The sequence below is a fragment of the Delphinus delphis genome, chromosome 12, assembly GCF_949987515.2.
Source record: "Delphinus delphis chromosome 12, mDelDel1.2, whole genome shotgun sequence".
NCBI classification, from domain to species: Eukaryota; Metazoa; Chordata; class Mammalia; order Artiodactyla; family Delphinidae; genus Delphinus; species Delphinus delphis.
In genome coordinates, this window is record NC_082694.2 from 26,395,142 (window position 1) to 26,411,244 (window position 16,103).

Here is a 16,103-nt window from a genome sequence, read left to right on the forward strand (position 1 = left end):
AGGGGCTCAAAGACGGCCTAGGAAAAGTCACCTACTTTCCCGTTCCATTGGGACTGTGTTTCTGGAGTGAGAAATATCTGGGGTCAAGGCCAAGAGTTAGCTACATGCCTGTCAAGCACATATAGTCAAAATCAAAACACTCATCAACTACTCAGACGGGCCAGGAAGTACTAATATGCTCAAAAGATGACTGCACTCTTGAAAAATGCTCACGAATCACACACTGAATATTTTGAAAAATGTTAAAATTTATTAATAGTTAACATCACACAGTTAATTCAACTAGTTCTTTATTGTACATGACAACATCTTCACTAGACTGAGGGCTCAAGGATTTGAGATGATCTGCTATTGAGCACATCCCAGTCCAAGACTGAGAGGCAATGTATTTACACGGGCAAAGCAGCGTCAGCAAGGAACTGTCACCTAACTGTGGGAACACAAACATTCAAACTGCATTTTCCAGCTTTCCTTTTTGGAAACCAAGGACACATCTTAAATAGCCACACACACAGCTCTACCTTTTAGAAATGTGCAATTTCATAGATGGTGCCTAATTTTCAAGTTTAAAAGTTAAGGTTCATTTCTATTTCTTGGGCATCCTTTAATGAGACACAAATCTAGACACTGTTCCAGTACAAGTTTGATAAATGTGCAAAAATTGGGTGCTGTTGAGTTGCGTCTTTCCATTTTTCTGTTTTGAACCTCGTATCCTACTCAACATTGTTAAAAGGCCATCCCCTCTTTATTATGAAGTATTCAGGTTTAACGTGTGGGGGTGTGATCATTTTAGGGCAGAAGTGGGCTTTCAGATTCAGAATTAACTGCACTCTAAACAGCAGGGTAAGGAAGGTTTTATGTCTCCCCTCACCACCACCCCAACGCCGCACCAAGCAGTTTGAAATAAACACTTCTTGTAAAAACAGCTCAGTGTAAGGAAGTCTGTGGACAACACCTCTTGTAGAACATTTACAAAACAAATTGAAGGCGAACTTTGCTAGGAGGGCACAAATCCACCAAAAGTGTTGTCCCTGAACTTTCGTTTGTTTGATTGTTTGTTTTGGTTCGGTTTGCTATCAACAATTAGACAATTTTTTCAACGTTTTTGGTGGCTTCCTTTGTATTGTTAGAGAGGTTTAAAATACTAATAACTGCCCTAAGGATGAAGATTTCTAAGCAGAGTCTATTTGAAAGGATTCCTGTTTCCTTTGTTAGCATCTCATGTAATATGGCTCCAGGAAAGTCCCTAGACTGAGCAGCCAGTTAGCATGGTTTCTTCAATCCATAGCCCCAGCCTCCTTCACTCTGTCCCCAGCCACCTTCCAAGTTTCTGAGTCTGCAGGGAAAGGAGCTGGCAAGGAGCTGCTGGGCCATTCGCTCACCCTAAAGAGGCTTTCCTTCTTTTCCTGAAGATGAATGAGGTATTTCTAGGAACCAATCAGTATCTTCATCTTCCATCCTTTAACTACACTGATCTACTAATGAGACCCTGTGTATTTACAGACATAACAAATTAACATATAAATACGTTACATACAACCGACCGTTACGTACAGTGTCAAAATGAAGGAGCAGATGTACTTCATGAACTAAATAAATTTCAAATATAAATTAAAATGAAAATACAGTGTTTCCACCTCTGCAGGAAAAAATTTTTAAACAGACCAAAAAGTCTTCCCTTCCCCAAAGGTCCACTGCTTATGGATGACTTGTGAACCCACAAGGAGATGTGACAACAAGCCCACTCACAGGACTCTTAGCTTTGGTTTTGCTTGCTCAGACTCAGGATGCTTTGATTCCAGGAACAGCATCCACTGGAACCCACTAGGCAAACGCTTAAAGATGAGGTTGAAGAGGGGCTGCCACATGGCTATCCATGGGTTTCCCCTACATTACCGCCCCTCCTCCCTGCCTATGGGAGAATCAGGCTCAAGTCAGTGGAGACCTCCCAGATCTCTGAGAGGAGAAATAGCATCAGCTTCCATGCTGGGGGATGCTCTCCACCTAGAAATGTCATGTTCAGGCTCCAAGGTGAAGCAACCGTAGTTTTTCATTAGTGTCCCCACCCTGTAGGGTTATACAGGGACATGGAATTTGGCCAGGGGGATTACTAAAGGTTAAATTTTTTTTCAAGTTTTAAGAGAACCCATGGTAATGGTTGTGACAAGTGGGAACAAATCCTTACTTCAAACTGTATTTATCTCAGGAGGGCTAAGCCTTGGGTACCAAACTCTACAGTGAGTAGACAGAGACAAAACCCAGTCCGATAAGGTCCTCTCTGCCAAGGAAAAGCCAAGGGGTCCGTCTCTGACACAAGGGGATCAACTTATAATTTAAAGCAGGAAAGAAGGGAAACCAGAGGAAGTCCTTCCAATTTCAGGGGCTCTACCGCTGTCCAGCCTCTCGGATGCGGCAGGCCACAGCAGTGATGAGAGCCGCCCCCTTCCCGCTGCCATCCTCCGACTCCAGGAAGGACACATCACATTTTGGAGCCAAGTCCTTCACCGTCTCATGCATGACTTTGGCAAAGCTGGAAAAGTTGGGAAGGAGACAGAAAAAATACCTTAGTCACAATTGATTTGTATCCTCAGAGATGGGACCCTAAGAAGTGATGCTGGAAACCCAGGAATAATTGAGATGGGAAAGAGGATGACAGCTACCATGAATGAAACATTATGTATTGTGCTTCAGAAAACTGAAACTTGGAGAGACCAGCAACATGCCCAAATTCTATGTCACAGTGGGCAAGTGGGAAGCTAAGATTCAACTCTAGGACAAAAGTCTGAGATTCTGGCAAGCTGTGTTCTTAAAACTAAGCAGTGAAAGAGAAGTTCAACAGTCGTGGACGCCACAAGCATACCTTGCAGAAGTGTATATATAACCTGTTCATCAACTCTGGAGGGAAGGGTGAAGCGCCACATGTGTGATATTCTATTATTTTCCAGAGGTATTAACTCACATCAGACTCATATCTAACCCAAAATGTCATTAAAGGCAAAAGGAGCAGACTTAGGAGGGTGTGTTGAGAACAGAAATCAGAGATTCTTCCTGATATGGGACTAGAGGAAGAAACGGTTCGTCATCATCTCCCCACCAGAGCAGGGACAAGTTGCTCCTCCCCATCTGCAGAGCTGAGAACAGAGGCTCCTAACACCAAGCCCCAGTGCTAGTGGCTAGACTTCTGTCCCCCTTCTGACCCTCACTTGGGACTGAGGTTCCTATTTTCACAATGACACTGATCATCAACAAGAGGAACTTGGAACTTCTCAAGGTCCAGTCTTTTCACTAACTGTGTAGACTCTGGGCAAGTTTCTCAGCTCCCTGAAACAATCATGGTGACAGCAGGTGACAATTCAATCGATGAGTCTCTCCATCCTACCTCATGTCCAGGCAAGGGGCACAGCTCTATTCTTTTAACTTTTAGTTGAAGAGCTTCTAGGGGAGAGGGACTGAGGCACTTCCTAATTTTAAAACAATTTATTCAACATATGCAAGTGAGGGAAGAAAGGAGAAGAGAAATAGTGATGAGAGGAGAAAAGGGAGAAGAGATGGAGAAAGACAGGAAAAAGAGTAAAAAGAAAAGGGAATTCAGTACTTCCATACCACAGGTGAGGGTGGAAAACTTCTTCTACAGAGGGCCAGACGATAGGTATTTTGAGCTCTGTAGGTCATATGGTCTGCTGTTATAACCGAAAGCAGCCATAGACAGCACATAAACAAGTGGGTGTGGCTGTATTCCAGTAAAACTTTAGTTACAAAAACACTTGTGGCTATAATCTGCCAACCCCTACCCTAGACTGTAGAAAAAAATCTTGATCCAGAGTTCCGGCATACATTTACTAGAATGTTGACAGGAGCACTGCTTGTAATAGTCAAAACCTAGAAATAACCCAAATATCCATCATTAGAATAAATTATAGTATAGTCATTCAGAGGTATGCTATACAGCCTTGAAAATGAATTAACTATGATTGCAGACTTCAGTGTGGATGCATCTCAAAACCATAAATGTGGTGTGAGAAAAGCCAGTCAACAAAAGAAAAGATGTCATATGGTAAATTCAAAATTAAGTAAAACTAAACAATGTAGATGCATACGTAGATATATGGAGGGGGAAAAGAAAGCAATAGACTTAATCACCCCAGCACTCACTCATGGTAGGGGGGAGTGAAGGGTGCAATTGGGAGGGGCTCACAGGGGGCTTCCTAGCTGGGTGGTAAAACACACACCTACTTCTAGTTATTAATCTTTAAACTATAATATATATATATTATATACACTCTTTGGAACGTCTGATAATTTGCCATAAAATAAAGAGAGAGAGAGAGAAAGGAAAGCAAGGAAAGAATGGTGAGAAAGAGGGAGAAAGATGGGCAGGAAGAGTGGAAATCAGGCACTCACTGAGGATGTAGCTTGTAGAGGGTCCCATCCACGCCCACTGTCACTTTGAGGGTGTCCAGCCCACGGTTCTCTCGTATCTTGTCCACCACGGCGGCCATGCCTGCACCACAGAGTTGGGCTGCCCGCCGCGCCACCACAGTGCACACCTCCTTGACAATGATGCTGTCATCACAGGTGCTCTCGAGCCCTAAGTGGTGCAGGATGGCACGGACCTGCAGCAGGGCCAGGCAGTCACTGGGCCAGGAGGAGACAGTGAGTGGTCAGTCACATACCTAGAGGGCATGGTGGCCTGCCACTCCGGGGCCTGGCTCCTTCATCAGAAGTGGTTCTGGGGGACCTGGCCTTCTGAGAGCTGGGGGTAAAAGCCACTGCCCCTGAGAGGTGGTTCCATTCTTAAACTCAGTTCAGGAACTAGTGCTCATCTCACTGACCCTCACAGAGAGAACACGAAGAAACAGCTCCTGATGCCACTTTGCCCAGGCAAGGTAGAGCACTGCTGCTACAAAACTGACACTCAAAACAAAAGGAAATTCACTGTCCATGTGTTCCACTTATCTGGAAATACTGACAGTAAAGACAGTGATGATGCTCATATGCGACAGTTTTCAGTTGCAAAGCCCTTTCCTGTCCAATCTCTCATTGTTCACAGGTCAGCAGAACAGGCATCACCCACCAATATTAAATGCCTGTTCTATTTCTCCTCCCCCACTCTGGGTTGTCTGAAATCTACCTGTGCACTATTTATGAAACAAAGATAAATAAAACTATAAGAAGAAAATAAACAGACATGCAAACTAGAACAATATTCTATTCACTGGTGCAGATGCCCTAGGGCCCCACTCATGTACGCCAACCAGTTCCTGTTTTCCTATATGCATGAGAGTAATAATGACACAGCATTAATTTTTAAAAGGCTCTGAAATTCAGTATTCTAATTTGGAGCAGACTTCTCCACCATTAGACTGGAGGAAGAAGGCTTTGCTTTAATGAGCCGCCACAAGGCAGGTTTCTGCATTGCCTGACATGCCAACCTCACTCAATCCTGGTTGCCTTATTACAGCAGCCAGCAGTTAAGAAGAACCCTTTTGCCAAGCATAAAGTGCTTTGGTGGGTTATCTTCCTCCGTGCGTTCCAATTTACATTCTATGAGCAGCTATATTTCTTTCTACCTTTGAAATTGGTCTAAAACCCAACAATACTTCTTTGCACAGGCTCATCCAGCTTACCATGATTTTTCATGAGAATATTATATATTTTCCCTTAAAATGCCAACTGTTCATAACGTACTTTAAAACAACACTATATAGATACAAACATGTGAACTACTAAACTGACCTTTATGTAAGCCACACCCTGATCTTACTTGAACTGTGGAAATCCCAGCTTGTCTGTCCATGAAAAGGAGGATATACAGTCTATCCTATTCCAGGCCCTAAATTCTCACCTCTCAATCTGAGACAGGAACTTGGTTTCAAAGATTCCCCGTGTCTTGAGCCGCTCCGAGATGCGGCCACGGAAGAGCAGCCCATGTTTGGTGAAATCGATGAGGATGTTACGAACAATTTCGCCCAAGTACATGCCACTGATCATTTTCTCGAACCTGCAATGCAGGTAATGTTCATGGAGGTTAAGAAGGAAGGTGGTGGGATGTGCTGAGATACACCAGCTCCGTCACCCCCATCGCATTAGAAGGTAGAAGGCATACAAATTCCCCTTCGTGGGAAGGAAATGCTATTTGACTCACTGAGGCAGGATTCCTGGCATCCACACATACTGACTCATAGCCTTCAGTAAAACGTGTCCTGAGGCCCAAGGGGTTCCCTGAGATTGACCCCATTTTGTGGTTTCATTTCCCTTCCAAGGCTTATTCCCAACTCCTCAAGAAGGAACGCACACCCAAACCCCACCACACTTCCAGAAGGGTAAGATGCTGTCTTAATCCCCTGCGTTGCTGAGAATTTAGCACGCTTTCTCTTCAGCCTAATCACTTATTGCTCAAGTAACTAGTGCCAGCTGGAGACCCCTGTTCTGGCCACTAGAACGAAACATGACTACTCAATGGCATGAGGGTCTTCTGGCTCTACCTAGTGCCTTTAAAAAGTCAATGTTCTCAGTTTCAACCAAAACCCCATCATCATTCAATCTTGTCTTACTCCAGCCTGTTTCTTTCATTAATGTTGCCTGCCTGGCTCCTGGAGGCATTTTAGCCTGTGACCTCTACTATAAACAAATATTTTGCAAAGTATATTCTGCAGAAGTATGGTCCCTGATTAATCTAGTTAGGAAACACTACGTGCAACCTCTTCCTAATGAGATCCCACCATACCAGGGGCTTTGTGATGCTGGGGCTACCCCCTTGTCCAGTATGACAGTAAAGGGTGCTATATACTGGATGGATGGAGGAGAAAGAAGTTTGCTTCTATTGCTTCCTATTCCTATCTGCCTCACCCCAGCAATGCTTCTTCACCCTGATGGCAGCAGGTGGTTCAACTGTCTGTTTTTCCTCAAGTTCCAGATCTAGGTTTTAATACTCTCTCCCACCTGTTCTCCTAGTCCTCAGGGTAGGAGCTGATTGCTACATGTACTAACTGCTCCTCAAAAAGCATCCCCTTTTTGTCTTTTCATCCCTCTAAAACCTGTGTGACCAGTTCCCTATATGATATTCTCCTTGCAACATAACTGTTGTGATTTGTTTTCCCAATTGGACTTCAAGAGCATCACAGTCCAGCAGGGGGAAAAGGACTTAACCCAGAACTTTCCAGATGTATTTGACAAGAAGCCCTTTCCAAAGAAATCTCTTCTATTAACATCTCAAGAGAATGAGTGTCCCGGGATTTGCTGTTGTGGAGGACCAGATCACTCATCACTGTTCAGCTCTGAGATGAACAGACCAGGGCCTACATGCAGTCGGGTACCTACCTCTGTTTGCCAGGGTTGAGGGAAAGTTCATCCACAGCTGCATCAAATTCTGTGCGGAAGTCATCTAGGCATCCATTGTCCCCGAAGGCCCCCCACTCCATGTTGACACACATCCGCCCCTCTTCCCCTTCCACCAGCTCAACATTCCGCATCTCCTCCATGTAGCAGGCATTGCTGCCCGTGCCTGCCAATCAAGAGATGTCAGTCAGGGCCTCACTCTGCACTTGCCATCCTCCCACCCTGGGTTGTGTGTCCCCACACAGGAAGGACAGCCCGAGTCCTTACCAACAATGAGGCCAACTTCACAGTGAGGGTCTTCATAGCCACAGGTCATCATAGTCCCAACTGTGTCATTCACCACAGCAACCACATCCAGGTCAAACTCCTGAGAGCAACAGCAGATCCCAATCCACAAATGAACCACAATATTCTCCCTTCAGACCCTTGCAAGGGAGATTTAAATGGATCTAAAACTTATAAGGCAGGGCTCATTTTCTCTGCTCAAATATCACCTCTTCAGAGACCTTCCCTGGTTATGCTGTTTAAAAGACTGCCCTTCCCCAGCCCACTCACTCTGTCCTCACCCAACTTCATCTTCCTTCATAGCTCAAGAGCACCTGACATTAGCTCATGGGATTGTTTATATAACAAGAGCGTTCTGTGGGCGTTCCTGAATCCCCAGTTGCCAAGAGCAGGGCTTGACACACAGCGTACACTCACCAACTGCTGAAGAACTAGGTTAACTCTCCCTTTGACCAACACAACTGCACTTAACACTTCCCCCAGCTCTGAACACCCAGATCACTTCGGGCCTCATGTCACGCCTCTCTCACCTCTCGCCGGTGGATGGCTTCCTTCAGCAGTGTAACCACGTCCTCACCCTCGCAGCCAGATGCCTTGAAGCCTTTAGTCCACTTGAGGAGGATGCTCTAAAAATCACACATGGGCAGGGATGTGGATATCAGAGAAGGGCTCCTGGGTCATTTTCTAGTTCACAACCTCACAGGTTATACAGATGCCCTTTAAAAACCAATCATCTCACCCACAAATTATTCTAAACCTGTTTCACCTACTAGGAGTGCCTACTATGCAACAGGTACTGGGCTAGGCACAACCCATGTGTTACAACGTTTAATCCTCACAGCACTTTCGTGGAATGTTTATCATTATCATGCCCATTTTACAGGTAACGGTAGCTCTGGAGTAACTTGCCCAAGGCCCACAGCTTGCAAGAGAGGAGGACTCACCCCCAGGCCCAGCAATTCCAATGGATGGGCTCATAAGCACCATACGATGGCCCCTGCCAAGGAACTAAGTTCTAGATGCTTGTTTCTTTCACTGGGAAAAGGAGTCTGCCCTGTACATCGTACAGAGGGGCGGGTTTGTGTCTCTAAATTTTCAAACTCTAGTACGAAGTGAACAAGTACCCTTCGCTGTGTCAAAGGGCCCTCCAGGAGCAGATACATGGCGGCTTTGAATATGGAGGACTGTTTCCTATACTGTTCCCTCATTCCCTCTTTGCTGCCATAGCCTATCAGGGAACAAGCACCAAGGACCCCCAGGCCCCCTTCCTGAGAGATCAGAACCTATAAGTGGGCTGTGTGCTCACTATCCACCCCCCTTGTATTGTTTCTCCATGACTTGCTTGGTTGTTTATACCAACCAGCTTGGCATTTCATGGCCCAGGAGTTTGGTCTTACAAGTCCCGCTGTGTTCAGATCCCAGGAAATTTGGAAAAACAAAGTACAATCTCAGCAGTGGCCTGGTTTACACACCCACATCCAAACAACTATGTGCTTCTCTCCACCTGATTTTCTTGTCTACAAATTAGCTTGACGTCTCCGATGAAATTTTGTATTTGGCACTTTCAAGCGTACAGAATGTTCGAATTACATTATTGCAGGTGGTCCTTAATAATAAGACATGGAGAGGCCCCAACAGCTGAGGAGAACTGCCCGTGGCCACCAGCTAACCCAGGCAGCTTGAGGCCTCTGGACCTCAGCACCTGCTGGTTTTCCCATCAACAGGGTGATCTCAGCAGAGCAGAATCCAGCTTACAGACAACAACAGACAAAACCCGGCTTCTGCTTCATTTGTTCTTAGTTTTCACAGTTCTAGACTGAATACATGCTCCTTACAGAAACTTAGAACCTATGGTATAAAGTCCAATACAATGACCTGGAATTTTACAATTCAAGCACTAACAGAAACAGTTAACATGCCTTGGGAGCCACTAGATAAATATATAAACATATATACATGTTGCTATACTTGAAAAGTAAGATAGTGCCTGTTAAAAATATTTCAGTAGGAAAAGTCTGGAAGCATATACACTGGAATGTTATGTTTTTATCTTCCTATTAATCACGTTTTGTATATTTCTATATTATAGAGATTATACTTCGATTAAAAATATTTTTTTAGTCTTACCACGAGTGTTCTCCCAAATCATTGAAATTCCTTGAAAAAACTAGTTGCTGATATGAGGCAGTGAATGACTCATGATTTAACTATTTCCCACTGTTGGACAACTTGGTTTGTTTCTAATGACTGTTATAATAAGCAATGTTTCATTAAATATCACATAAATATTTATACACGTTTGATAAGTCCTTTTGGTAAATTGATGCAAATGTGAAGGCTTTAAAACCCAATGCATTGACACTGAAAAAATATATGTTGAGACAAAGAAGTTGGAAAAGCTAAAAGCAATTCTGGACTAGCTAACACTGGACAAATATTAACAGCTGTTGGGAAATACTGGATTAGGCAGGGTTTTTATTGCGGGACTTCCTAAAACCATAGGAAGTGCACGTGCTAGTGCACGTGGTGAATTTAACCCTCAGAAGGGAGGAGTAAGAGGCATTTACAAAACTCAGCTGAGCAACGTAAGGCCTCCTGTTCCAGGGACGCTGTTGGAAACGCAGGCCTTTTCCCGCCACTGGGCCAAGCCCACTGTACCTATGACTGTTCCCACCTACATGCCTTTCTCCATACTGCCAGGCCTGCCTGCCTTTCTTCCTCAGCAGCTCATTCTTCTGACCAAGTATTCCTCATGCCCTCCGGGTATGTGCTCAGATTAACATCATCCTCAGGGCTTCATCATTCCACTGCTGCCACATTCCAAAGAGCAGCTCTTGCTTTTCTGAGCTTGCTTCCTCAGTCCAGTTTGTTTGTAGGCACCTATAGCAGGAACCATGCCCTTTGTACCCTGGTAACTCCATCCACAGCATATGTCCACCTGTACCAAGCATGTAAGCTTCTAGAACACCGATCGAGACAGAGAGAAACAACTGCTTAAATAAGAGTATTCTGATATCTAACATACCAATTATCTGCCCTGAGTAAGCCTAGGCGTTGCCTACTCAGCTCTCCTAGGCTTCAACACACCCATGTCCAGAATATGTGGGAGCACCAGCTCTTCAACAACCTGCTTCATTCATCCGAGGCAAGGTGACAGGGAATGAAAAGCAAAGGTGACACTAGAGAAACACCAGGGCAGCCAAGGGAGATGGAGTGAAATGTCCTGAGCCCAAAACAGGAGCCTCAGGAGCAGCTGAGCATAATGGACAGCATGGACTCAGGTGTCAGGAAACCGGAATGAAATCATGACTTAGCCACTCCCAAGCTATATGACCTGCAAGATAGTTGGCATCTCCACAGACATTGTTCTCCTTTCTGTAAAACGGGTATACAAACACCTGCCTTATATGGTTGCTCTAAGGGTTAAATGAGATTACGCACACAGGAAGCCTAGGAGTACCTCGCATAAAATGCTTTAAAAATGTCAGTTGTTGATATTATTAGCATCATCATCATTATTCCAAAGATTGTTACCTGCTTGACCTCTATCAGCTCTGACTTGCTCATTCCCATCAACAAGCCCTTCCCCATGATTGGTCACTCATGCCCTTGTTTTCTTCCTCTCAGCTCAGCATTCTCCCCTGCTCGAAACTCTGGCTGGTTCAGAGTCAGTACAGCCCATAGGAGAGTCCTCCAGGAAGGCACTATTACCTCGTCCAGGCTGTTCTGCTGGCAGGGGAAGGAGAAGGTGAAACCCAGAGGCAGGGACACGCCCTTCATGCCCATGTACTCAAGGAAGTCGGCAATGCACTGGACGATGTGGTCAAAGAGCTGCAAGCAGAAATTGGGCTCTGAGAGGAGGAACCCTGGCCCGGGCGTGCTGCCCCACCAGGGTCTGAGCACCAGCTCGAGGCCTCCACCCAGGAGAAACGCCAGCGCAGGCATGCACCTAAGCAAAGGCCAGCCCAGGGCCCTAGCCCATGTAGCCCTCCCCAGGACCACGGGTGAGCAGAGAAAGCACTGTCCTCCCAGGTGAGAAGTGGGTGTCTCCTGGGGTCCCCTCCCAGAGGTGCCACCCTGCCTCACCTCATCCCCTGTGCCATGCATGACCTCCCGCGGGATAGAGTAGATCTTGTTGTGCATCTCCACTCCACGTCGCTTCCCATTCCGCACGCGCACCAGCAGGACCCGGAAATTGGTACCCCCAAGGTCCAAGGCCAGGAAGTCACCTTTCTCTGGAAAATAAGCCCAGGAAGATGGTGGGTTGGGGCTGGAGAGAGTGACAGTCTAAACACCTTCCCCTAATGGGGAGCTCTCCCAGGAGGCCCTGGACAACCTCAGGGTGACGGACTGTGAGCTCCACCTAATGATAAAGAAAATAAGATCCCCGGGGCCAGAACCCTGCTGGCTCCTTAGTGGTTCTCAAATGAATTCAAGTTGTGGGGCCCCAGGAGTCACAATGAGCTCCAGAGCTCCAGAACACAGGAAAGAAATGGTGATACAGTATACTCCAGGATATCCAGACACGCCACTTGTACTAAATCAAAGGCCACCTCACATAAGTCTCTAGAATACAGAAGGAACAACAGAGTCCAACTCTTTAAAGGAAACTGAAGGGAAATGTTTCTAGAATGAGAAAACCCTCCTTTTTAGGACAGTCACAACGCACTACGTGTGTCACACACAGTTTCCATGCAACCCTCAGGCAGCCCTAAGAGGGAGGCATTGCATTCCCCTCTATGGAGGAGAGAGATCTGGCTGTGCTCAGGGCCACACAGCCTGAAGATGGTAGAGCTGGGACCGAGTCCCAGTCTCCATCTCTGGAACCTGTACCAGCTGTACCACACTGGACTGGTCAGTGATCATTTTTCTGAATTGGGAAAAGACCTTCATTTCTTAGATTGCAAGACCTAGAGCAGGGCTCAGCAATCTTTTTCTGTAAAGGGCTGAGCAGTAAACATTTTAGGCCTTACGAGCCACAGTCCCTGCTGCAACCATACAACTTGGCCATGATAGCGAAAAGCAGCCATAAACAGCATGTAGGCAAATGGGCATGGTTGTGTACTAATAAAACTTTATTTACAGAAATAGGCACTGGGTCAGATTTAGCCCATGGACCTCAGTTTGCCAACCCCTGGCCTCATAAGAGCTAACCCTGGAACCAAAATTCCCGATTTGAATCCCAGCTCTGCCATTTTTCTAGCTGTGTGAAGTTGGGCAGATTTCTTAATTTCTCTGTGCCTAGGTTTTGTGCAAAACGTAGTAGCTTGTTAACAAACAAAATGAACTACTAATCTCTGTTAACGGTTAAAAATTAAATGAATTAATATGTGTAGAATGCTTAGAGAAGCACTTGACACATAGTAAGCCTTCATTAAGTATTTACTATTATCACCATTCAGTTTTAGCAGAGGAATGCCTTGGTTGGGACCCCTGAACACTAGAATTTCCCAGTACTAGAGCTGAAGAAACATGGTCAACAGTCTGGCCTGAACACCCAATGCTAAGGCTAAGGGAGTTCTCCCACAGCGACTGAACCCTGTGGTGAGCTGGGTGGCATACCTGTGCCATCAGGGGTGGCACACACATAGGTGGGCAGCATCTTGACGGGGGCAATGGTGTGAGTCTCCTTGCTCAGACCTCGCTCCATTTCTACCTTCATCCTCCTCTTGACCTCCAGCAGCTGCTCACGGCTCAGCTTCAGAGACTCCAGGGTCTTCTGGCGGGCTCGGTGTTGATCGGCCAGCCGGTAGGCCACTGCTGTCACCATGGCTGCCCCCTTGCCACTGCCGTCCTCAGAGCGGAGGAACCGGATGTCGCAGTCGGGCACCAGGCGCCGCACGGTCTTGTGAAGACGCTTGGCGAAACTGCAGTCACAGACGTGGGGTAAGAGGTGGGTGTCCACAGTTAGAGTCAATGGTACAAATGGTGGGGGCAGTAGCTCACCACCTCAGCCCAAATGACACCCTAAACATCCTCTCCCTACTCTTTCCCAAGTTAAGGGTCACTGTATAAAAGCTCAGCTATTCAACTGCGACCACCCTGCTAAAAGGAAGGGTGGCCTTCTGGGAAGCCAGTGTCGCCTGCATGCACTCACAGAAGACTCCCTTCCCATAGGCCACAGTTCCTTTGCCCAACTTATCAGCCTCAGGTGATTCTGACACCAACTACTATTCATGTTTCATCCTTCATTTCATTAGATGCTGCTTATGAAAGACCCAAAAAGGAAAAAGTCAAGATGCTCTTCTAGACTTTGGCCTCTCTTTGGCCCATTTCTGCCAACAATCCTAGAGGTGTCTGAACAGCTAAAGATAATAGGTGTGTTCAGCAAGAAATTCTCGTGTGGTGGTTGCTTGGAGCCATGGTCCCCAGGGCCTACTCCAAGTGTGGCCTATAGGCCACCAGCATCTCTGGGGGCTGTTCGAGATACAGGATCTCAGGCTGAACACAGACCTTCTGAATCAGAATCTACCTCTTAACAAGATCCCCAAGTAATTCGTGTACAGCTTAAAGTTTTAGGAGCTTTGGACTAGGAGCCTAGGGAATGGAATGGCTGAGACCTTCCACATCTACCTTCAGTTAATGAAGGCCCACTGACCTGGCACTCATATTAGGTGAAAATGATGGGATAGTAAGTGGGCACAATTGAGAGAAATCCTTCAGGTCCCAACTGAAATTTGAGTATTTCAGCACTTATGACCAAGGGATCAAACCATGGAGGGCAGGGCAGGATCAAATCAATACCCAGGTGAGCCAGAGAAGCTGGAAATAAGAGGGTGCAGAAAAAGAGCCCCTAGAAGCCAGGAGAGCTCTGAGTAAAGCCCTAGTTGGCAGCCTTCAGAAATAGCCTCTACCCATGCCAAGGAAAACACACTCATAGCTCCCGCTTGCCCCACTGGGAGCTTTTATTCTACAAAGAACCTCAACTCTGTGGTCCATCTCCACCACCCCACAGTGCAAAACCGGGTTCCTGTGGAGTCAGGTCTATCAGAGGCCCCGAATGCTGGCTCACTGGGGATGCTTCTTGTAGACAGAACCGTCCACCCCGATGGTGGAGCGCAGCCGCTCCTCGCCCTTGTTCTCCTTGATGCGCCGCAGGACGGCTGCCAGCGTAGCCGCGCACAGGCTGGCTGAGCGTGTGGACACGATCTGGCAGACCCGGTGAGTGGCCACACAGTCCTCCTGTGTCGGGTCCAGGCCCAGCCGCACCAGGATCTCACGGGCCTTCCGGATGCCATCCTTCTCCCTGGGAAACAGAAACAGCGTGTGGGCAGGGGTCCACTCACTGTGGCCAGTGGGCGGGGTATGTGGGCCGACATAGAAAGCCCTCGGCTCCAGCAAACACTATGTCCCAGGGAGAGCAGACACCCACCTCACTGCTCTGTCCACCTATGGGGGCGGCGGTGAGCAATGAATAAGGAGGAGAGGAAAGCACAAGCTGAGTTCCTCTCCCAGACACACACACACACACACACACACACACACACACACAGTACTTCAGGTGCCCATTTTTCCCCCAGTGAGAACAATTAATTTTTCTCACACACATCCTACGGGAGGATGAGGCCCTGGTCTTGGGGCTTTACGCACCAAGTTGTGCGTGTGTGAGTTTGCCTTTCTCAGGTTAGTGGGAATGGTTTCCCTCTGACCACAGGAACCCAGCTGTGGAGCCCATCCTATTTTCTCTCTATAAGGCAGTCAGAGTCTATTGCACTTCACAATGGAGTCAGCACTGCTTTACCTTGCATCTAAAGATGGCGATAAAGGGTTGATGCTATGAGATTAGCCCTCTTCTTAGGGGAACTAAGAGCCACACAAATATGAAGACTGTCATCCCCTCCAACTTTAACAAGTAGGTACAGTTCCTTCAAGAATTCCACTTAAAACAAAGTCATTTGAACTGTCTCACTGCTCTCTTTAGCACCAAAATCACCTCCTCTCCACCATCTGGTCCCTGAGACAAGGCCTCATCAAGCGACAAGTGGAAGTCTCAAGGACGGGAAACCAGGCCCAACACTTTGGATATTGTTAACTGAAAAACAAAAATCAGGCCATCCTCACTCCCACTCCTGCCACTCTGTGAAGATGTAGGTAGGCCTCAGCCCTACCTTTTGGAAATAAATGGGTCCATCTCAGGGCCACCCAAGGACCTATTTTTCTGTTATGAAGCAGGGGTCAGGACAGAGCCCTTTTTGAAAATCACCAATAGGGAATGAAATGTCAGAGCTTCAGTAGAAGGGAAAGGAAGTAGATGCAAGTGAGTCATTAAAAGACCCACAGGGAGCCTCCAGCATTAAGCTTAGGTCCCTGGGCCAGGCAGGAACACAAGTGCAAAAGCACGAGTCCCTGCGTGGGGGCCAGCTGTCCCCAGCACCATGAGTCACTTTGGTAGTCAGCACGTTCAAAACAGACAAGAGTGGAGACTATCTGGCTGGTGACATCTAGCCACAGGCCTGCCATGTGAGGCCCAGGCCTCACCA

At 46.8% G+C, this 16,103-nt stretch overlaps 1 protein-coding gene across 1 annotated transcript in view; it reads right to left on the minus strand.

Moving 5' to 3' along the window:
• Positions 1-247: 247 nt before the first annotated feature.
• HK2 (hexokinase 2) overlaps positions 248-16,103 on the minus strand; it is a 61,574-nt gene continuing 45,718 nt past the window's right edge. Inside the window, exons 9-18 of the mRNA XM_060027464.1 lie at positions 14,636-14,869; positions 13,186-13,490; positions 11,710-11,858; positions 11,335-11,454; positions 8,154-8,249; positions 7,606-7,705; positions 7,321-7,504; positions 5,846-6,001; positions 4,402-4,635; positions 248-2,530 (exon numbers count right to left, since the gene is read on the minus strand). Of these exons, the coding sequence (XP_059883447.1) occupies positions 2,386-2,530; positions 4,402-4,635; positions 5,846-6,001; positions 7,321-7,504; positions 7,606-7,705; positions 8,154-8,249; positions 11,335-11,454; positions 11,710-11,858; positions 13,186-13,490; positions 14,636-14,869 (1,723 nt within the window). The 3' untranslated portion in view covers positions 248-2,385. The remainder of the gene's footprint in view (positions 2,531-4,401; positions 4,636-5,845; positions 6,002-7,320; positions 7,505-7,605; positions 7,706-8,153; positions 8,250-11,334; positions 11,455-11,709; positions 11,859-13,185; positions 13,491-14,635; positions 14,870-16,103) is intronic.